Source organism: Myxocyprinus asiaticus, chromosome 36, assembly GCF_019703515.2.
Source record: "Myxocyprinus asiaticus isolate MX2 ecotype Aquarium Trade chromosome 36, UBuf_Myxa_2, whole genome shotgun sequence".
In the NCBI taxonomy this organism is placed as follows: Eukaryota; Metazoa; Chordata; class Actinopteri; order Cypriniformes; family Catostomidae; genus Myxocyprinus; species Myxocyprinus asiaticus.
In genome coordinates, this window is record NC_059379.1 from 34,960,763 (window position 1) to 34,984,687 (window position 23,925).

The window sequence follows — 23,925 nt, forward strand, 5'->3', positions numbered from 1 at the left end:
TGGAGCGCTTTAGATTGCACTGGAGTGTTTAGAACAATGGACGGCTCCCTGGTTACACCAGTTTATCCTATCCTGACTCCAGATCTCTCTCTGTTTCTCTGATGTTATGATGTTAATCAGTACCACACGGCCATTTTCTATCCATTAACATGTGGGGAGGGGCGGCCAGCCATGTTGACAATCTAAAATTGAAATTATGTCCCTACAAGGGCTGGGCGATATGGCTCAACCTACATTAATTTTAACAAAACTGTTGTAATATACTGTGATAAATTTCAGACTTCCATGAACATTTTTGACTGATGATGCAAACAAATAGCTAAATCAGAGTTTTGAATTAATACACTGAAACTGGGAGATGCTAGTAAAATATCTCAATCTATGTTGCTTAATTTTATATAACAAGCAATATCATCACTTATATATCATGAACATTTGATATTGTCCATCCCTTATCCATACATTTTAATTTACACAGCAACTTATAGCCTTCTATTCTATCAGCAGGTTCAGCTCATAAACAGGAAAAACATCTTGGTTACGTATATAACCTCGGTTCCCTGAGATGAAGGAAACGAGACATTGCATCACTAAGCTGATGCTAATGGGGAGTGTCCTTCTACACGACCTAGTTGAAACCTTTCTACAATAATGGCAGGATTGGCTATGGTGTTTAAGCCCCACCCTTTTAAGCACAAAGCTGTCCGGTATAAAAGTGGGCATGCAAACACCATTCCTCAGGGAACCGAGGTTACATACGTAACCGAGACGTTCCCTTACTATTCAGTTCACTTGACAGTGCGTCACTTAGCTGACGCTAATGGGTAACAGAGTCCATCATGCCGCATTACACAACATATTCTTCCCAGAGAGGAAACATGACGCTGCAGTCCCATGGTACGGCGACCGATTTGATTATGCTGCAAGTGAATGACCCTCATGGTGAGCCAGGAGGGAAACACCCAGAATATATATATATATATATATATATATATATATATATATATATGTATGTATGTATATACAGTATGAAATATGGTCATATAGTATGAATTAACCCCTTCACGAACCCAGTTGGAAAGGAAGTTTAATTTATATAAGTCCTTGTGACTTTGGGAGATACAATTGTCTAAATGCAGGCGGTTGTGTAAAATTACAGGGAGACCATACTTAAAAAGAGGGGCATAAATGTATGTTTGGCCAACAAAATAGCAAGCGCTCTAGACAGAGAGGACTTGCGATGATAGAGATGTCACATCTAGGTTGTAAAAACCAGAAAATGTGTTTTGAGAAGACCATCCTGCTGCAAAACATACTGTATGTTGTGTAAGGTCACACCATTCATCCATGCCCATGAAGAGGCCATGCCTCTAGTTGAGTGTGCTTTAACACCAATTGGGCAACTTGCATCCTGTGGCTCGTAAGCCAGGGCGACTGTATAAACGATCCAGTGAGAATGTCTTTGCTTGGAGACGGACATTCCTTTTGTGCGTCCTCCATTAAACACAAAGTGCTGGTCAGACAGTCTGAACTGGCGAGTGCAGTCAACGTATGTGTGTAGCACTCGCACAGGGCATAACAAATGCAAGGACTGTTCCTCATCCAAATTAAATGGAGGAGGGAAAAAGGCTTGAAGATGAACCACCTGCGCTCTGAAGGGCATGGTTAGAACCTTAGGCACATAGCCTTTTCTGGATTTGACAGTGGCTTTTGAACGATCCGGACCAAACTACAGACATGAATTGTCGACTGACAGTGCTTGCAAATCACTGACCATTTTACTGAGGCCAAAGCCAGAAGTAATGCGGCCTTAATAGAAAGCACACGCAATCCAGAGGCTCGAAGGGGGGCCCCGTGAGTGCTTTTAGGACCAAAGCTAGGTCCCAAGTCAGAACTGTAGCCAGGCGAGGGGGATTCAGCCACCTTGCTCCCCTAAGGAACTTTATGATTATGAAATCTTGTTTGCCTATAGAGGTGCTGGCTTCAGGTGCATGATACGCAGATATAGTCGCCACATAAACTTTGAGCATTGATGGAGTGAGCCCTGCATCCAATCGCTCTTAAAGAAATGTGAGAATTTCAGATATGGGGGTTTACTGGGTTTTTTCCATGTGAAAAGCACCAATTAGTGAACACATTCCATTTCAGTGCATAAAGGTGTCTTGTAGACGGCACTCTAGCCTGCAAAATGGTGTTCATAAATGACTGAGTCAGTTCTAGTACATTTAGAAACAGCGCGCCCCGTTCAGGGGCCACACATGCAGGTTCCACAGCTTAGGCTGGGGATGCCAGATCTCCTGAGAAAGGAGATCCCTTCTCAGCGGTATTCCCCATGGAGGGCTGTCCAAAATCTCTATCATTTCTGGAATCCAGGACTGGTTGGGCCACTTCGGCGCAACCAATAGAATCGTTTCCTTTTCCTCTCGGACTTTGCATATGACATGGTGAAGGAGGCACACCGGGGGAAACACATATTTGCGTTTTGCAGGCCATTTGTGGGCCTTACGTCCACTCCTAGCAGAGCTTGGGACTTGGAGTACCAAAAGGGACAGTGGGCATTCTCTGCGGAGGCAAATAGACAGATCTCCGCTTTGCCGCATTTTTCCATAATTCAGACGGCCTGGCACATATGCTGCTCTCAGGGAGAGGAGATGACGCTCACTCCACAGGAGGAGGTGACGTCATTGGTAGGGAACGAATTCCCCCTTGGCGATTCATGTACAACTGTTGTGTTGTCCGAGTGAATCAGAACATGATAATTCACTATTTTGGACTGAAAAGCCTACAAGGCTAGGAAAACAGCTCCAGGCAGTTGATGTGCCACACCCACTTCGCACCTGTCCAGGTGCCGAAAGCCGGGCGTTCATCGCACACCACCCCCCCAACCTGTGTTGGAAGCGTCCGTGGTCACCACTTTCTGCCTGAGAATCTGCCCCAGCATGACACCATGCTGGTAAAACAGCTAGACATCGGCAAGATATAGTGATGCACATGCGCCCTTGGTGCCAAGCATGTTGTGGCACACAGCCACACACACACAGAATGACGGCGGATGCCGCCGCCATAAGCCCGATGCTTTTTGTAACAGCTTCAGTCGAAGTGTTCTCCCCAGTTTGAACTGAGACAGACACTGGAGAATAGCCTGAACACGCTCGCTCGTGCGATGCGCGCACTCGCTCACGGAGGCGAGACGGACTCCTAAAAAGGAGATTAATTGGCTGGGGGAGAGCGTGCTCTTCGCCCAGTTGACAGGCCCAAGCTGTTCAGATGTTGGAGCAATAATTCCCGGGGCTGGCATAATAGAGCCTCGTATTGGGCCAGTAATAGCCAATCGTCGAGGTAGTTAAAAATGCACATGCCGCTCAGTCTCAGAGGGGCAAATAACACATCGATGCACTTTGTGAATGTGCAAGGAGCCAGGGACAGTACAAAGGGCAGGACTTTGAATTGATATGCCGTTCCCTCGAACGCGAATCTCAAAAACATCCTGTGATGTTATACAATTTGAACATGAAAGTACACGTCTTTCAGATCTATCGACGCAAATCAACTGTGTGGGCGGACGTAAGATAAGATCTTTTTCTGAGTAGTCATTTTGAACGGGCACTTCGTAAGTGCGTGATTCAAATGTCTCAGATCTAAAATTGGCCGAAGCCTGATGTCTTTCTTAGGGATAAGAAAATAGCGTCTGTAAAACCCTTTGTGGGCTAGACTATTTGGAACAACCTCTATCGCATTCTTTGAGAGAAGACTGTGTATTTCAGCTCATAACACTGCCGCGTCTTCAGACGGGACCGTGGAAGACAGAACACCATTGAAATGGGGTGGCCGACATGCAAATTGGATCGTATAACCATGTTCCATCGTTTTTAGCACACAGTCAGAAATGCCCGTAAGCCCTCACCATGCATCCGCGTAACAGGACAGATGGCAATTTGGTTTGTTCACTGTATGATATAATGCGCCGCTTACCATTGGGAAGCGACTGTGCATAATGTGTGGGCTTTGAAGTGGAAAAGAGCTCTTTATTGAAAAAGTGTGCAATGAGGTTGCCCATTGACTTGCCAATGGCCTGTGCAGTGATTTTCGTGGCTTGCAGGGCTAAGTCCGTAGCGGTGCAGAGCTCTTTAAACATGTCTGGACCATAGCCTCGCTCGTCCATTTGTTTGAGGAGCTTAGCTTGGAAAACTTGGAGCACCGCCATCACGTGGAGTGCTGAACCAGCTTGGCCCACCGCTTAGTATGCTTTTCCAGTCAGTGCAGACGTCAGTCGACACGGCTTGGAAGGATGAACGGGGCGTGATTTCCATGCTCTGCTACTCACCGGGCAGAGATGTGCTGCTACTGCCTCTTCCACAGGGGGTAGTTAGGCATAACCTTTGTCTTCCCCGTAGTCCACTTTAGTGAGGAGAGTGGAATCGCTGTGCGAGCGAGCTGAATAGAGCGCACGCCAGGATTTTGTCAGTTCGTTATGAAAATTCCGTGAAGAACAGGGCAGATTTGCGGAACGCGGTCGCTTGACGTTGTCTGGACTGCAAGAAATATTCATCAAGGCAAGATTTTTCAGGTTCCTCTGGAGAAGACCACTCAAAACCGAGCTCTTCGACCACCCTTGCAAGGGAGCGAAGGATCTCCTTGTCAGTGGTGCGTGCACACTCCTCGCCCTCACTGAAGGAAGGGGCGGCGACGTCCTCCACTGACCACTCGCCAGATGCAGCGAGAAACATAACATCATCATCCCCAGCATCAGAACCACCGAACGTGATGCTCATCATGCACATACTGTATATACTCGCCAAAAAAATAAATACAAAAAATGCAATTGACGGCCGTTATCAATTTTCCGTTTTTGCTTCTTCAACTCCAGATGAAGATTCTACCTCTGACTCTGAGATCACATCCTTGACATTCTGAAATATTGCATTGTACTCTCACTTTTGTGAAACTTCCAGGCAGCGCTTGTTTTCCACAATGTGACTTACGCTAACAGTTTAGCGCCTGCAGCAAATATGAGGTAAACCGTCAGATTTATAAAAAATAATGTTTATACTATACTTTCTTATACTAACTGTAATAGTATTTGTGATTAGAAAAAATATTTAAACTACAATAATTCCAATATTAACAAGCTGTCTTAAATATTAAAATTAATAATGTAAAATAATGTAAAAAATTTTTTTTCCAGTAAACAATTTAATTAAAGGAATATTTGGGTTCATTACAAGTTCAGATCAATCAACAGCACTTGTGGCATAATGATCATTACCACAAAAAATAATTTTGACTCATCCCTCTTTTTTTTTTTTTAAATAGCAAAAATTGAGGTTACAGTGAGAAGTGAATGGGGCCAATTTTTGGAGGGTTTCAAGGCAGAAATGTGAAGTTTATAATTTTTTAAAAACTTTAACATTAATTCTTCTGTTAAAACTCATGGATTATTTGAGCTAAGTTGTTTAAATCAGCAATTTTACAGACGTTTTAGGGTTTCAGGGTTTATGGCTTTACCTCATCATAGCAATAAAGTTATAAATTTGTATATAACTTTACACAGAAAAGGTTAGTAAGCGATATTATGACACTAAAATCATATTTATCATACTATACTTTAGAAACAGTGAGTATTCTAATGTTTACGGACTGACCCCATTCCATTGTAAGTGCCTCACTGTAACACAGATTTTTTTAAAGAAAAGGAGAGACGAGTCGAAATCAAGTTTTGTTGTAATCAACATTATACCACAAATGCTGTTGATTGAGCTTAACTTGTATTGAACCCGGAATATTCCTAAGTTTATTTTTGCCACTCTACAGTTTTTCTTGCTTTAAACCCATTTTTTCTTGCATAAACCTCACTAATTTTTATCTGAGTTATTTTTAAAGTAAAATAAAGACAATTTACTAATTTTCAATCAATACATTCAATTCAATGTATATTTCATGAAAATGAGTCTTATCTCATTCAATTTTGCTTGTCAGGTAAATGTATATAGTTTAAGGGATGTTAAGATTTTTTCGCTGGGAAACAAGACAAAAATCCTGTTTAAGAAAGTGATATTTTGCTTTTGTTCCTCCAAATTAAAGTACTTGGGGGTTACAAATAGTCCTTTACAGTGACAGGTCCAGCCAGATAATGAGCTGTGACAAATCTCCACATGATGCTTGATTTCCTGCTTTATTGTGCTCTAACAATATAACCACTGCACAAAGAAAAAAACCTTTGCAAGGGTCTGTGTCCTGTGTCATCGCCCTGAAGATTAAATAATGCTCAAATGAACCCATTCAACCACATACACTATGATTTTTACTGAGGATTAGATTGACTACAAACATGTGCTATTATTGTTTAGTAGTCTGCTAAAGCAAGTATCTCCATAACTATTGCAAATACTTCAGCGCTATGGATTTGAACAACTCCTGTGTTGTTGCTACAAATACCCAATGTGCACTGCAACAGGTTGGAGCTGCATAAAGCGACACAAGAGACAGCACAGTCAATGCACTCTCTCACACACATATCGCTTATAGTCCTGACTCTTGATTAAACAGAATATGATAAAATGACTGCCTTTAATCAATTAAACACCACCTTGTAATCAAAATGTAAAGCATAGCATTGACACAGGACGAACGGGAATTCATCTAATTCTCTGAATCATTTTAAACAAACACTTGTTAAGCTGACAGAAGAGTTGACCCGTAGATCGTACCATCATGCGCTGAGTAAGATACAGTGCTCCTGCCAATGCATTTGAATGGCTGCAATTAAGTAGATTATACTGCTCGTGCAGAGAATAGACGGAGTGGGTGGAGAGAAAGAGAGAGAGAGAGAGAGAGAGAGAGAGAGAGAGAGACATAAAAAAACAAAGAGAGAGAGCGAGAGAGAAACATCTCTGTCCAGATCATGTTTACAAAGAAACAGGATATTAAATACACCAGTCTATGTATCTCAGTCATTATAAGTAGTTATTTCACAGATCTGTTAAATAATAATAAAATGTTAACTGTGAAAATGTTTTGTCATGTAACCTTAATAATATGCTAAATTGGTATTATTCAAGTAAAAAAAAAAAAAAAAAAAAAAAAAAATATATATATATATATATATATATATATATATATATATATCAACCTAAATACATTAGGTTACACAAACAAAGGCCATTTTTAAAGATTACGTCAGTTAGAAATAGCCCTTTAAGGTAACAACTGCACATTTTTGCTTTCTTACAATGTAATACAACATTAAGTGGAACAGATAAAGATTAATAGTTTTGAATGATGTATGACTGTCTTTGTTCAAAACCGCTATCAAAACTAACCCCTGTTGAAAACTCTGCACCCAAACAAAGAGAAGAACCTGTTCAGGAGTCAGCGTCTAAGAATGGATGCTCTTGGTTTCCCCCCTAAAAAAGTCTACCATCAAATCCCAAAACAAACCCTTGCCACCCTGGACCCACCCCTTCCACTCAGCTCTAGAACAAAAGAGAAGCTTCATTTCTCCACATCTCAGTCAACACAGCCACTTACTAATACAAACAACCACAATTTAAAGAGTGGTTAAAACAAGCCTTGGTCATTTTACTAAGGATATCTGGGTTTCTTTTTACCTTTTTGCCCTTCTTCTTGCGTTGCAACTGTTTGCTGGTCCCTTTCTCCTTGGCGTCTTCGCTCATCTTGTATAAAAAGATCCGTTAGTGATTTAATCCAACATTTAGAGGGCTATTTCGGTTCAGAACTCCAGAAAAGTCCATAAGAAGCAAGCCGCACTAATACCTGGCGCCCTCTTGTTCTCGAATGTCAACACACACTCACACAACTCTCTTCAAACAGCATTTGAGCTGCTTGGGTATTTTGGTTAGTGCCAGCTCCTACACACGCCACAGGTCAATATGAGGGAGAAGGAGGGGAGGAGAAACCAGAAGAGCTTTTATTGGATTGAGTAGAGAGAGATCCGTGGGCTGGTTCTGGCCCGGCTGCCCACCTCTCTCTCTCTCTCTCTCTCTCTCTCTCTCTCTCTCTCTCTCTCTCTCTCTCTCTCTCTCTCTTTCTCTGACCAACACTGTTGGTTCTACTGATTCACCAGTGCTCCACTCACAGACTAAATGGTGCTGATGAAGACACGCTCGCTCCCCAGCAGCCAAACATAGAGAGGGAGGGTAAGAGAGAGATAGAGAGTGGGATATGGAGAGAGAGAGAGAGAGAGAGAGAGAGAGGGAGGGAGAGGGAGTAGAAAAGGAGGGCAGTTGAAAAGAGCAAAGATAAAGCAATTGCCATGGAGAACCCCCCCCCCCCAACAAATAAAAGCTGAACACAGGCAGCAAGAAATAGTTAATTAATGGTTGATTAAAGCCTGCTGACAGGGATCGCACCCACTCCGTCTCGTGCTATTAATGGCCATTAGCAAAATGCAACATGTCTTTGTAGAAAAGGAAGAGTTTTATTGGCCGATTATTCTTGCTAGCCAGACTTTTGACTAAAAGCATAAAGTCTGGTCCAAATCACAGCTTGTTCTTGCCAAACACCACCTACTTCAAGAATGTCCAAAATCTGGCCAGCAGCCCATCTGCGGCCCTCTGACTGCTCAGACGTGGCCCGCATACGATTTTAGAAATAGAACAGAATTTGGCAACTTAGTCTCATAGAATGAATGTTACTATAACAAAATTTTTGCAAACTGACTTTTATATGCCGAATTCTATGTTTTGTCACAGTTTCCTGTTGAAATGAATGCTAGTGGCATTACAGCAACTGCGTTTTATTCACTTTCACACAAGTCACGACTACAATGGCTGATTATGACTTTATAAACACATATTTTTGCACTATTATTCACACAATCCTGTGTTATAATATGGAAACACTTTAACTATAACGCATCATTTGAAAAACTATATATTTTAACGCTTGTATTACAGACCCACCTACATTTACACACTTATTCCAATGTGATTAGCTTCCGTGGTAGCTCACCTGATAGAGTGTTGGACTTTAAACTCAGAAAACCAGAACCGCCGGTCAAACTGTCAAAAAGTTCAAGACTTGAAGTTCAGGAGATGAAGTGGTTGCTCCAGAAAATGTGCTTTTAATTTATTTTTGTTTTTGGACACTTACGGTTAGGTTTAGGCACTGGTTAAGGGTAAAGATGTCTGTTTTGTTTACCTCTCATTTGCTTTTACGACACTATTGGTTAAGTTTAAGTTAAAGGTTTAGGTTAGGGAGGTACGTTTAACACATTAAAACTTCCATTAAAAACCTTGTCTGTTACGATGCTGTTTCGCTCGCTTTTGGCACCCCCCGCTGGACATTTCACTGGGAAACTGCAGCCAAACATTTAATTATCATTTCGTTTTGCAACAAGTGTTACCACGGTCACATAATGTTCATGAGATCAGGCTGGAATATCGCTCGCTATGAAGAAATTACTTGAAATTCATATTCTGGATACTGGACATCGCTTTCACATACAGCCACTATTCACAGCGCATCGTTTTCACTAGTACGTTCTGTGCTGTCGCCACCAGATTCATCCACCTGAGTTTGGAACACTCCCTATTTCCAAGGATGAAGGTCATGTAGAAAGTATGATGCATTTATTAAAGGACTGGCTTCAGGTCAGATCCTTCACTCATGTACTTGTTCTCTTTACAATGTCCCGATACCTGGCATCATACAACTGATTAGATGTGCTGTTGTGCAAGTTTATTGTGTGTGCACAGAGACGCGCAAGCCGAAGAATGTCCTCTGTAGCGCTGGAAAGTATGATGTAATTAAATGATATAAGAAAAAAATGACAAAATTACATTAGCTTACACTTTTATTGTAAGAGTAGAGTAGACATTCTAACTAACATCTCCTTTTGTGTTTCACAGAAAAAAGAGAATCATACAGGTTTGGAAAACATGACAGGGTGAGTAAATGATGACAGAGTTTTAATTTTTAGGTAAACTATTCCTTTAGTAGATTTCTATTCCCTGTATTATTGTAAACTTTTACAATACTTAAAAGAAAAACCAGAATAGTCACTGATTTAAAAAAGCTGTACAATTACCTACTCATCCCTGTCTCTTCTCAGAGTGTGTAGTGCCATTTGCCATTCAAAAACAGTACAAATTCAATCTGCACCTGTAACAATGGACTCATTATCTAAGAAGGAGTTTGTTTCTCAGAGGCACAGCTCTGTAGAAACTGCCAACCCTTGTGTCAGTCCTGCCATGTGGACTTCACTGGTTTGTGGTTCCAATCACAATGAATTTTGGATATTAATCTCAGGAAGTGTAGCTGTATCTTTAATTACGGTTTAGAAATGAAAACAGGTATTATGAAAAAGACTATCTAATCTGCCCTCTGCTGGCCAGTAGATGTCATACCATAAACATCACCGCTCTGCCCTCAAACAGACATCAGGAATATGACATGATCTGTCTGGATGGATGGATGGATGTGAATGGAAGTGAATGGTACTGTGCAATCACATGATGACATGACATGTTTGATATGATTGCAGAATGGACGATGTATTTGGTCCACCTATGAATATATCACATACTGTCTGGATTGAGCACAGGTAGTGTTTTGCTACATATTGACACATATTGATACTAGGGCTGGGCAATAATTTTTCAGCATTGTGTTGATATATGATATCTTGATATTTATGTATTTGCTATAAAATGGCTTAAAAGGGTGTTTCAAAATGATTCAAAATGAATTATTTAAAAAAAACAGCACAATGTATGGTGGTTAAAAATAAAGGCACATTTTCTACACAGTTATTTACTAAATGAGCACAATGAAGAATTAAATATTTTCATTTATAAACACCAAAAGAACAAAACTGCAATTTCACCTTGTATACAGTATTTACTCTTTACAAAAAAAAGCCAAAAAAAAAAAAAAAAAAAAAAAAAAAGCCAAACTGTATCACATGCCAGAACGGGGGCACAATTTTATTTATTTATCCTTTAGTTTAGCACAAAACTAGAAAATAACATTATTTAAATTATGCATGCAACTCTCTTAGAATGTATGAAGTAACATACATAACCCTCTTTTGCTAAAAGCTTGTTTCCAGTTTTTTTTTCTCTGACTGATTTTTCCAGGTACAGTATTACAGTATTTTAGCATGTAGCATAAAATTATTTGACTGAATGTGCAAACAAAGACAGCTAACATGCCTAAGAGCACAGATCTAAAGACAGGAGAGCATTAAGGAGCTCAGTTCAATTCATGCAACACAACAACTTTTAAAAAACCATTACTACTGACTATAATCCCCCTGAGAAGCACATATAGTTTTGGCACAAAATCCAGGGTGTGTAGAGAGTGTGTTGAGTTATACACACCTCTTATCTTGAAAGCCACTCACTTAGATTACAATAACAATAGTAACTTAATGAATTTGTGGTTAGCTCAAAAGGTTTATCTAAAGTTTAAGAGCCTTTCAAACAGAGAAGTGGAGGGCAGTATATCTCCCTGCATTCATATTCCTCACATTTCTATGTGGAATGTCACATGGCAGTCGCAAACTGACAGAATGTTGTATTTAAGGGAACCAATCCTGAGATGAACCAAGGCTCAACAATAAGGATGAGCCGATTAAGCCAGCTCTTTTGTTTTTACACTCCAACAGTCTTATACTTTTCAATCATGAACTTGTTTTTATGCACTGTATGCCTATGCAACATGATCACACAGGAAGTCGGCATGTTGTGTCTGACAGTTCCGGTAACCTAGGATCGGCCACATTATGCCGACTGACTGACAAGTGGCATCTTCTCTCAGACATGTTTGGATCGGCTTCAGAGTATTTACCTTCCCTTGCGGTGCTACCGGAAGCACGTTAGGAGCGTGGGAGACCAGGGTTCAGATCCTGCATTAAAAGCAAGTAATTGCGTTCGCATAATCAGTGACGAGCGCGATTCAGATGTTGCATTTTTCCCTCTAACATTACATTTTTACTCCACTGATGGTTAGGTTAAAGTTTGAGGTTTGGGTTGGGGGGTACAGTTTATAAAATATGCACTTCACTGTATAACTGCCTGTTCAGCTAAAACCAATTAATTTCACAACTCGCTTTTGGCGCCCCTCTGTGGAGAAATGGAGCTCACACGAGCCCATGCACCCAACAACACTTACTGCTTTGGCCACTAGGGGCAGTGTTTAGTCAATCTACTGTTCCTGATTTTACTGTGAGATCAGTCTGGCCTATGCAACATTTAACATTTTTAAGCCTTAAACGTTTGGTTTAATATGATGTTTTGGACATTGTTGTTTTGCGAACTGTGCCACAAGGCCTATAATTACTTACCAAGGTAATGTTATCTAGCTGGCTTTGATTTAGGTTTTGTTAAAATTGTAAGAATGACTATTCTTGAAAGCATTAGTTAGATGGTTTAAAATGAAAAATCAGCAATGTTTTGCACCATCATTTGCATTAAAAAGTGTTTATGAAATTTATAACTAAAATATAATGTAAATTATAGCTGTAAAATTTCAGACTATTATTGCAAAAAAAACAAATTATATAATTTTTTTTTTTTTTTACAGTATATATAATACAATATATTAAATGTATAATTGTTATTAGATAAATAAAAATAAATTATTAGATTAAATTATATTACATTAACAGTAACTTATGCATTGATGTGTTATTTTTATGATTTTACATCATAACTACATATTTACAATAAATAAATATATATGCAAAAATACTAATAATACTAAAAGAAAATATATTTAGAAAATAAATAGAAAAAAATGACTGAATGCACTGAAGTATACTTTTTGTCCTACAATGAAAGAGGAAGAAATGTGACACTGTGTTAGCATCTGAACAAGGAAGTTGAGGTCTGAGATCTTCAGTTCAGACAGTACTTAACACACAAGCTAATGGTGCACTGTAACCTCTGACATCTGCACTGGCAACAACTATAAGTGCATTTTGAAGCAGCTGATGATGTCAGTATTGTTACTGTAATGTGGTGATGTCACTGTGTAAGCTGCTTCTGGCAGAAAAATAACATGTGTATTAGACTTACCACGGTGTCATAATTTTCATACTGGTGCGTATCCACGTTCAAAATTGGTTATACCGGTAATACCGTTAGTTGGACACTCAGTGGTGTAATTTTAGTTGATCAGTATCTTACACAATAATACAAGGCAGCTTGATTTCAAACTTTTAATTGTTTTTATTATATATTTCATCAGATTAAATTGTGTGTGGTTCAACAAACCTCAACCAACACGCCACACAGGCTATGTACAAAACGAACATGCCAAACAATAAATATGTACAGTAGTCATGTAAATTTTTTGGTCAAGTATGAGCGTGTCCACTTTTTCAGGCTTGAGCAGTGATCTCTTGGGGGGTCACTTCATTCCGTGCAATTTCAGATGCAGTGCTTGCTGTGCAAATGCAAAAATACTTTTTGCTACATTTACCAGCAGCGGGTAATGCGGCTCGTTGGCTTTCCACAGGAGATGTCACTCTTTTACAAGCAGAATGCAGGTGTATCGAGATGCGTTTTGAAGTTCTTTTTAACTGACAAGCTGTCAGCTGTCAGAGAGGTCCAAATAGAACATACCAGTTATGCTCAAATGTTTGCATACCCTGGCAGAAATGGTGAAATTTTGGCATTGATTGTCTTTTATTTCAGGAAAGTGATCATATGAAGCCATTTATTATCACATAGTTGTTTGGCTCCTTTTTAAATTATAATGATAACAGAAATCACCCAAATGGCCCTGATCAAAAGTTTACATACCCTTGAATGTTTGGCCTTGTTACAGACACACAAGGTGACACACAAAGGTTTAAATGGCAATTAAAGGTTAATTTCCTACACCTGTGACTTTTTAAATTGCAATTAGTGTCTGTGTATAAATAGTCAATGAGTTTGTTTGCTCGCATGTGGATGCACCGAGCAGGCTAGATACTGAGCCATGGGGAGCAGAAAAGAACTGTCGGTGGCTTCTGCTTCCTGCGGTGGGCTCCACGCCGGGGCCGGGCTGCGGCGCAGCCGGTGTTGTTGCTGCAGGAGGACGCCCTTGGCGATGAGCAGACGGGGTGCGAGGTCTTGAGCCATGCCAGGGCAGGATGTGTTTAATAGCCTCCGTCTGCTGCTTCACCGCCAAGAACTGCTGGGCAAAGTCCTCGACGGTGTCGCCGAACAGGCCAACCTGGGAAATGGGGGCATCAATGAACCGCGCCTTGTCAGCCTCTCTCATCTCGACCAGGTTGAGCCAAAGGTGGCGGTCCTGGACCACCAGGGTGACATCGCCTGCCCGAGAGACCGCACCATGACCTTCGTCGCCCGGAGAGCAAGGTTGGTCTACGAGCACAGTTCCTGCATCAATCCCGGGTCAGAACTACCCTCGTGCAGCTCTTTTAGCACCTTGGCTTGGTGTACCTGCAGGAGAGCCACGGCGTGCAGGGCAGAGGAGGCTTGTCCAGCGGCACCGTAGGCCTTAGCCGCCAGAGACGACGTAAACCTACAGGCCCTGGATGGGAGCTTAGGGCGCCCACGCCAGGTGGCAGCACTCTGCGGGCATAAATGCACCGCGAGCGCCTTATCCACCTGGGGGATCACCGAATACCCCCTGGCCAACCCACCATCGAGGGTAGTGAAAGGTGCCTCCAACGATCTCGTCAGCTCCTCATGCATCTCCGATTGGTTCCTGGGCTCGTGGCGCCGCTCAAAGCCACGCCCCGCCCCCGTTCCTTTCTTCCCGGAAGTGCATGAAGAGCAGACAAGGTCGCGGGAGGCACTTTTTACTGCCCGGTCCCGATCTTTTCAGCTTCCCTGCCCTCACTACCCTCGATGGTGGGGCGCCAAGGGCTATTCGGCAATTCCCCGGTGGATAAAGGCGCTCGTGGTGCACCTATGCCCGCAGAGCGCCGCCACCTGGCGCGGGTGCCCAAAGCCCCCGTCCAAGGCCTGTAGGTTTACGTCGTCTCTGACGGCTAAGGCCTACGGTGCCGCTGGACAAGCCCCCTTCACCCTGCACGCCATGGCTCTCCTGCAAGTCCGCCAAGGCGCTAAAGAAACTGCACGAGGGTAGTTCCGCCCCGGGATTGATGCAGGAACTGCGCTCGGTGACCGACCTCACTCTTCGAGTGACGGAGGTCATGGCGCGGTCTCTCGGGCAGACGATGGCCACACTAGTGGTCCAGGAGCGCCACCTTTGCCTCAACCTGGTTGACATGGGTGAGGCCGACAAGACACGATTCCTTGCTGCCCCCATTTCCCAGGCGGGCCTATTCGGCAACACCGTCGAGGACTTTGCCCAGCAGTTTTCGATGGTAGAGCAGTAGATGGATGCTAGCCGGCATATCCTGCCCTGGCGCGGCTCAAGATCCCACACCCCGTCTACTCATCGCCAAGGGCGTCCCCCTGCGGTGACTGCACTGACTCCACCGCAGCCCGCCCCTTCGGCCCGGCCCCGGCGTGGAGCCCACCACAGGAAGCAGACACCACCCGTCTCGCAGCCGCCCAGAACCCGTGAAAGGCTTCAAAGCGCCCTTGAGACGGGCGACCCAGGGACAACGAAACCCACTGCTCTGGAGCTGGTAAGCAGATCTCTTTTTGTTACCTTTTGCATTTAATTGCGCTGCATGCCCAAGTGGCTGCAGTACTCAAGAGCTCAGCAAGAGCGGTTTCCTTGTTCCCTGGATCACGTATCCGGTGTGCACGGCCGTCATCACGACCACCATCCACCACTCTATTTGGCAGGCTTGGCACCCCAGTGGCGGTCTCCCGCCCCTGAGCATCCAGCTGTGGCACAAATCCGCCCCCGAGGTGACAGTCTCCAAGGGTCATGAGGACAGGCCTCTTCCTCCCCCGTCCCAGGCTGTTCCGCGGTTGGTCACAAGGAGCCAGGTAAGTGCCTCGATGTCCTTAGACTCAGCTACGGCCATGACGTGGTGTGGCACCTCGAGCTCCGCCCCACCGCGAGGCCCCACCTGCTGGTACGTCCGATGACGATGTCCCTTTGGTCCCCCTTACGCGGAACTTGGACGCATGGTTTGCGCTTTCCAATCCGTCGCGAGGTCTGGTCCGGACCGTCCGACTCGGCTGCGCGATTCACTTCGTCGTGCATCCGCCCAGGTTCAGCGGTGTCCACTTTACCTTGGTGAAAGACGAAAATGCTGCTACCTTGCGCAGAGATCGCTACCCTCCTACGGAAGGGTGTGATAGAACATGTCCCTCCAGCCGAGATGAAGAAGGGGTTTTTCAGCCCCTACTTCATTGTACCAAAAAAAGGCGGTGGGTTGAGGCCAATCTTGGACCTGTGAGTTCTGAACTAGGCTTTACATAGACACCCGTTCAAGATGCTGACGCAAAAACGCATTCTGGCGAGCGTCTGGCATCAAGATTGGTTCGCGGCAGTAGACCTGAAGGATGCATACTTCCACGTCTCGATCCTTCCTTGACACAGACCCTTCCTGCAGTTTGCGTCCGAGAGTCAGGCGTATCCGTACAAAGTCCTCCCTTTCGGCCTGTCCCTGTCTCCTCGCATCTTTACGAAGGTCGCAGAGGCTGCCCTTGCCCCGTTAAGGGAAGTGGGCATTCGCGTTCTCAACTATATCGATGACTGGCTAATCCTAGCTCATTCTCGAGACATGTTGTGCGCACACAGGGACCTGGTGCTCTCACACCTCAGCCGACTAGGGCTTCGGGTCAACTAGGAAAAGAGCAAGCTCCTCCCGGTTCAGTGCATCTCTTTTCTCGGTTTGGAGTTGGACTCAGTCTCCTTGACGGCGCACCTTACGAACAAGCGCGCCCAGTCAGTGCTGGCCTGTTTGAAGGCGTTCAAACAGAAAACAGCGGTTCCACTGAAACTTTTTCAGAGGCTCCTGAGGCATATGGCATCCTCGGCGGTGGTCACCCCGCTTGGGTTGATGCATATGAGGCCGCTTCAGCACTGGCTGCAGACTCGAGTCCCGAGATGGGCATGGCGCCACGGGACACGTCACGTGGTCATCACGCCGGTCTGTCACAGTCTTTTCAGCCCTTGGACCGACCTCTCGTTTCTACGGGCAGGTGTTCCTCTAGAACTGGTCCCCAGGCATGTCGTAGTCACGACAGATGCCTCAAATGGGCTGGGGCACTGTTTACAATGGGCACGTAGCTGCCGGCCTCTGGACGGGTCCGCGACTGCATTGGCACATCAACTGCCTCGAGTTGTTGGCAATTCTGCTCACCCTGCGGAGGTTTCGGCCATTGATCCAGGGCAAGCAAATGTTAGTTCAGACAGACAACACGACAATGGTAGCATATGTCAACTGCCAAGGCGGTTTGCACTCTCGTTGTATGTCACAACTCACCCGCCATCTCCTCCTGTGGAGTCAGCAGCACTTCAAGTCGCTGCAAGCCACTCACATCCCGGGCAACCTCAACACTACAGCGGACGTGCTGTCATGACAGTTTTCCTCAGGAGAGAGTGGAGACTCCACCCTCAGGTGGTCCAGCTGATTTGGCGTCGATTCGACAGGCACAGGTGCACCTGTTCGCCTCCCAAGAATCCTCCCCACTACCCGCTCTGGTACGCCCTGACCGAGGCCCCCCTCGGCATAGACGCGCTGGCACACAGCTGGCCCCCTGGCATGCGCAAATATGTGTTTCCCCAGTGAGCCTGCTTGCACAGACCCTGTGCAAGGTCAGGCAGGACGGGGAGCAGGTCATCCTGGTAGCACCCTACTGGCCCGCCCAGACTCCTCGCAACAGGAAGGACCTTCTTCTGGCACATCTGGCACCCACGCCCAGACCTCTGATATCTCCATGTCTGGCCCCTGGACAGGACGCGGAAGACCTAAGCGGTCTACCATCTGCGGTGGTAGACACAATCACTCAGGCTATGGCCCCCTCTATGAGGTGCCTGTATGCCTTTAAGTGGCGTCTGTTCGCTAAGTGGTTTTCTTCCCGTCAGGAAGGCCCCCAGAGATACGCAGTCAGATCAGTGCTTTCCTTCCTGCAGGAGAGGTTGGAAGGGAGGCTGTCCCCTTCCACCTTGAAGGTGTACATTGCCGCCATAGCAGCACACCACCACGCAGTTGACGGTAAGTCCTTAGGGAAGCACGACCTGATCATCAGGTTCCTAAGAGGCTCCAGGAGGCTTAATCCCTCCAGACCGCGCCTCGTTCCCTCATCGGACCTCTGTAGTTCTTCAGGGTCTACAGAGAGCCCCTTTGAGCCTTTGCAGTCAGCCGAGCTAAAGGCACTCTCCTTGAAGACTGCCCTCCTGACTGCGCTCACTTCCATCAAGAGGGTAGGTGACCTGCAAGCGTTCTCTGTCAGCGAAACATGCCTGGAGTTCGGTCCAGGTTACTCTCACATGATCCTGAGACCCTGACCGGGCTATGTGCCCAAGGTTCCCACCACCCCTTTAGGGACCAGGTGGTGAACCTGCAAGCGCTGCCCCAGGAAGAGGCAGACCCAGCCCTGTTGTCGCTGTGTCCGGTGCACGCTTTACGCATCTATTTGGATCGTACGCAGAGCTTTAGAATCTCTGAGCAGCTCTTTGTCTGCTTTGGTGCACAGCGGAAAGGAAGCGCTGTCTCCAAGCAGAGGATCGCCCACTGGCTCATTGATGCCATAACTATGGCATATGTCGCCTAGGACCATCCCATTCTACCAGGGGTGTAGCGGCTCCCTGGGCCCTGGCCAGGGGTGCCTCTCTAACAGACATTTGCAGAGCAGCAGGCTGGGCAACACCCAACACCTGTGCAAGGTTCTACAACCTCCGGGTGTAACTGGTTTCATCCCAGGTAGTGGCACGCAACACAAGCGGATAAGCCCGGGATAGCTGGCCGGGTGTATCGCTTGCACGTAGCGCCTTCCACCTCCCTTGGAGCTGAAGACCTGTGCCATTAATTCCCAGTAGTGTTCACAAACTTTGTTCCCTGGTTGACTTCCGACGAGCCCTGTGTCAGTCGAGTTTTCGGAGAGACTCGCTGCCGGCCCAGTACACGCGCTAACTAAGAGCCCTGTTCTGGGGTAGGTGCTCCGCATGTGGCGGTTCCCTGTAAGGCTAACCCCATGCGATATATATCTTCCGCTAGTTCGTTTCCCTGCTGGCAAACTGCGTCTTCCTTGGGCAGAGCCCCTCTGCCCCAGTCTCCATGTTTGTAGTAACTCCTCCCCCACTGGGCAGGATCTACCTTGAAGGCTCTCCACATGGTTGGAAAGACCGTGTGACGTATTCTTCCACTTAAATATCCCCCCTCTCTTTGGGCGAGGTGTGGTCTCCGCGGTGTCTTCCCCTTGGGAGGGACACCCCCCGACCAGACCTGGCGGCCCGGTCGGATAATCCCCCTTCTTTTTTAGGGAGTGGAAAAAGAGAAGGGGAAAAGACGCCACGACTGGGTTAAGCCTGTCTCTATCTTTGGGTAGTCGACTTGTCCCCAAAAAGGGCCGTTCGACACTCATAACTATGTTGGAGGAGGTTACATGTCGGCCAGGTGTGCTGGCTATGAGGCACACAGCAGTCTGCCCACCACACACCGCCAGTTCAATAACACAGTTCAGCCAGTTGTGGCGTTTCGTATAGGGACCGCTAGTGTCACTACATCGACACAACTTCGAGTGAGTGACAGATAGGGAACGTCATGGTTACTGGTGTAACCTCCGTTCCCTGATGGAGGGAACGAGACGTTGTGTCCCTCCTGCCACAACGCTGAACTACCCGCTGAAATGGCCGGACCTTATATCGGCTCCTCAGCATAAAACCTGAATGAGTGGTTGCATACCAGCTCCTTTTATACCCGTATGTCCGGGGGAGTGGCATGCAAATACCACTCGCCAATTTTCATTGGCCTTTTATCAAAGACCAGAGGTGTCTCGGGCTCCCAAGAGTGACCCCTAGTGTCACTACATCGACACAACGTCTCGTTCCCTCCATCAGGGAACGGAGGTTACACCAGTAACAATGACGTTTTGAGGAATGAAGGCCACACAATGCTTAAAATTTCCAAAAAACTGAAGATTTCATACAAAGGTGTACACTACAGTCTTCAAAGACAAAGGACAACTGGCTCTAACAAGGACAGAAAGAGATGTGGAAGGTCCAGATGTACAACTAAACAAGAGGATAAGTATATCAGAGTCTCTAGTTTGAGAAATAGATGCCTCACATGTCCTCAGCTGACAGCTTCAATGAATTCTACCCACTCAACACCAGTTTCATGTACAACAGTAAAGAGAAGACTCAGGGGTACAGGCCTTATGGGTAGAATTGCAAAGAAAAAGCCATTTTTTAAACAGAAATACAAAAAGAAAAGGTTAGAGTGGGCAAAGAAACACAGACATTGGACAACAGATAATTGGAAAAGAGTGTTATGGATCTTAACCCCAATGAGCTTTTGTGGGATCAGCTAGACTGTAAGGTGTGTGAGAAGTGCCCGACAAGACAGCCACATCTATGGCAAGTGCTACAGGAAGCGTGGGGTTAAATGTCACCTGAGTATCTGGACAAACTGACAGCTGGAATGCCAAGGATCTGCAAAGCTGTCATTTTTTGGTGAGAACTCTTTGAAGTAGTTTAAGAAGTTCTGAATTTTTTTTTCAAATTGTAATAGTAATTTTTTACATTCTGTACATTTTTTCAAACTTTTGGCCGCCAGTGTATAGAAAAGGCTTTACATTAATATAGTGTATTTCTCTTTATATTATTTTTTATTTTATTTTTTTCAGTGGAAGTGCTGCAGTTTTTCCTCACAGTCCTCATTAGTGTCTCTCTCCATCTTCATCATGAAAATGTTTTTACTGGTGTTTTAGAATCACAATGATGGGAAACAATTATAATGCACTCGAATGCTATATTTTTGTACTAAATATTTTACGAAATTCTCCTGCTTTTGATGGAAACATGACAGAAGTCTTGGACAGAGTGGCACTGATCTTACTTGATCTTTCCCCCGCAGCCGCTTCGGTCATGTAGCGTCTGTGTTATTTCACACAACTCACCAATAGTTGAACCTAATGCGAGTATGTAGCTGGATGCATCTCCAGCTCATGCTGAAGGTGTCTGTTTTTCATGTCAATTTCTCTAAATTTGAGACACATTCGGGTGCAGTTTGGATGCATGTTAGTCGCTAAAATACAGAGCAAACCGTGTCCCACCTCGCACAGTTGTTGCCATCAACTAAATGTAACGTCTTCTGTAAGTGCACTTTCACAGTCATTTTGATATGTCGATAAAGAACATCTGGCTTTCAATGCGTTAATTTAGGTATATTTATGTGCTGCAAACTCGTTTGGCTATTGATATTGGAACTGTTGTCATTAAGTACGTTTCTTTCATAATGTTAACCCATTTTACCGGTATAACTTTTCGCACCGGTGTCATTCTATGTGTTGTGTTGGTGCCTCAATAATGGAGACGGAGACAATAGCTGTGTCTCGTTTCAAAGACTGCATCCTACCGGAGGTCACATTTGTTGGCCGCATACATTATCGAGGCTCTTGCTTCAGAAAAGCAAGTAGGACACTCCGAATGCAGCCTTCAAATGCGACCTTCTTTCATGAGAATTCGGAGGATGCATGAGGTGTGTCCTTCGTGGGCACTCACAACCCACAATTCTTGGCTTCAACGGAAATGAACATCATTTGTCTAAAAAAAATTATGGCAATTTACCTGAAAATATGATGTTCAAATGCAAATAATGTTAATTCCCAAGTTGAAGACTTCAGTAGATGGGTATAGAGTATATAATATGTATAATTATAGTAATATATAATAAAAAAAAGTATTATAAACTAAAAGTACACTTGTAAAATCTATTTTCTTTTCTCTCTACATCACACTCTCCTAAAATTTACCTCATACACTCCATTCCAAAGGGACTTTATTCCCTTCTCACTCAAAGCACTCAGGCTTGTTTAAGAGTGGCATGCTGTCATAGCAACCACGATAAGTTCTGTTTCCGTTTGTCCTATGAAGGCCGCCTTGTTTAAACGAAGTGGTATACCGCTGCCTTCAAAGGACCTAGCTAGCACGCAGCCTTCGAAATGAGACAGCTAATGTCACAATTCACTAGCGCTTTTTACTTTTTCTTTCTTCTTCACACACACCCTATACACTCCTTCACATCCTCCTTCTTCTACACACTTCTTTTATACATAGTAAAGCCTCTAGCGACCACTATCGGTACAGCTTTGTATTGTATGCAAAACTAACTGAGTAAATGCTCAAAAATTGAATCTCAAAAATTCACACACACCCTCTATACTCCTTCTTCTTCTACACACTTATTTTATACACAGTAATGCCACTAGCGACTCCTATCGGTACAGCTTTGTATTGTATGTAAAATTAAATGAGTAAATGCACCGATATACATGTTCTCAACACAACATTATGTACTGAGTATACACCCATTTTTTTACAGCCCTGATTTAAAAAGTATTTTTCCCATTAATTTTCTCTATAGAGATAAAAAAAAGCAGCTATCGATGGCCAACATAAAAAAAAGAGATATTCTGGAGAGATATTTTAGAGCTCCTTGGTCATGCCCTGTTACATTCATGGCCAAGGAGCTCTAAAATACCTGAAGAGAACCATTAGTTAGCTTTCCCATTCATCTCTATTGCGGTGCTCAGCTGACGATGGGTCCCCCCGACTCCCCTGGAAGTATGCACTATCTTGGCACCAGTTGTCATGTGACTTGCACTGCAGAAAAATGACGTCCTCACAATGCTTATAAGAGTATGGCCTGGGCGATCAAATTAGACAAACAAAATTATTAAATAACTATAAATTACTGATGGATTGCTGAAGTAGTGGTCCAGGCTGGCCATGTCGCCCGTGCCTAAATCTGCCACTGCCTTATCATTGTATTTTGCTGTGTCAAACAAGGATGTGTGAGTTAATTTTGTTTCCAACCTCACACGAGAGAGTGCTCGTTTGCCGCTTTAGGCTTCAGGCTTGTGCATGAGCTTTGACATCAATAGTCCAAGACGGGGAAATACAAGTCAATTTATGAAGTTCTAAACAAGAGTTTGATTATTCAGACCTGTCAATCACGCCACTAGCATACTGTATGTAAGCAGCTACTTACCGTAGTCCAGGGACAATTCTTCCGGCATCCCACCCCCTCCCCAACTCCACCTTATTGTCCAATATTCTACTCCATTCTCTAGTGGGGGGGGTTACAGAGCTCAAATCGAGTCGAGAGCTGTAGCTTAGTGGGCTGCGCTCATGACATGTGGTGTGATGCATCGCGGGTGACCTGAGTTTGAGTCCCAGCTCGTGAGGTCCTTTCCTGATCCCATTCCTACTCTTCTCCTTCCTCATTTCCTGTCATTACAACTGTGGAAGTTGTAGCCAAGAAAATCATGGATAGTTGGAAACAAGTCATGGGTATGTAAGTACTTTGAATTGGATTAAACTGAAAAATAAGCTGTAATCAAACGACTGGTGATCACTTGTGTGTGATGTTAGTTTTTTATATTATTATCTGTAGAATGTTTTTCAACATCTGAAGTACCTTATTTTGTTGTGGATGTCCCAATGTGGATACTAATTTTGCACTTTTCAGAGAGCTCAATAAAATATTCAAATTATATTTTGGTTACATTTAAGGGCAAACATTTTTTAATTGATTGTGCAAAATAGGCACATAATATCGGAATATCGATTGCAGGGCCCTGAATCGAATCAAATCGAAATCATATCGCAGCAGACTTTGAAGTATTGGCAAATATCAGATCGCAGGCCAAGAGAATCGATATAAGATCGTATTGTTATTAAACATCCGATCTACACCCCTAAACTGTATGTTCTTTTAAGTATGCATGCGAGTACACTCCTGGAAAAAAAAAAAAAAAAATGGTCCAAGCCCAAAATGGCTAAACATTAAGCTTTTAATGGTTACCACAACAAAACTTTGGTCAGGAAATTAGCAAGAATTAAACAAAGGCT

General features: G+C 44.2%; 1 protein-coding gene across 2 annotated transcripts in view; it reads right to left on the reverse strand.

Annotated features, from left to right (window-relative positions):
- LOC127426730 (ankyrin-3-like) overlaps positions 1-23,925 on the reverse strand; it is a 266,706-nt gene that overhangs the window by 205,389 nt on the left and 37,392 nt on the right. The window contains exon 1 of one of the 2 annotated variants that reach the window (XM_051673713.1): positions 7,608-7,715. The exons of the other annotated variant lie outside the window; for it this stretch is intronic. Within the exon in view, the coding sequence (XP_051529673.1) occupies positions 7,608-7,673 (66 nt within the window). The 5' untranslated portion in view covers positions 7,674-7,715. Of the gene's footprint in view, positions 1-7,607; positions 7,716-23,925 lie in introns of those variants that run through there. 2 annotated transcript variants of the gene reach the window in all.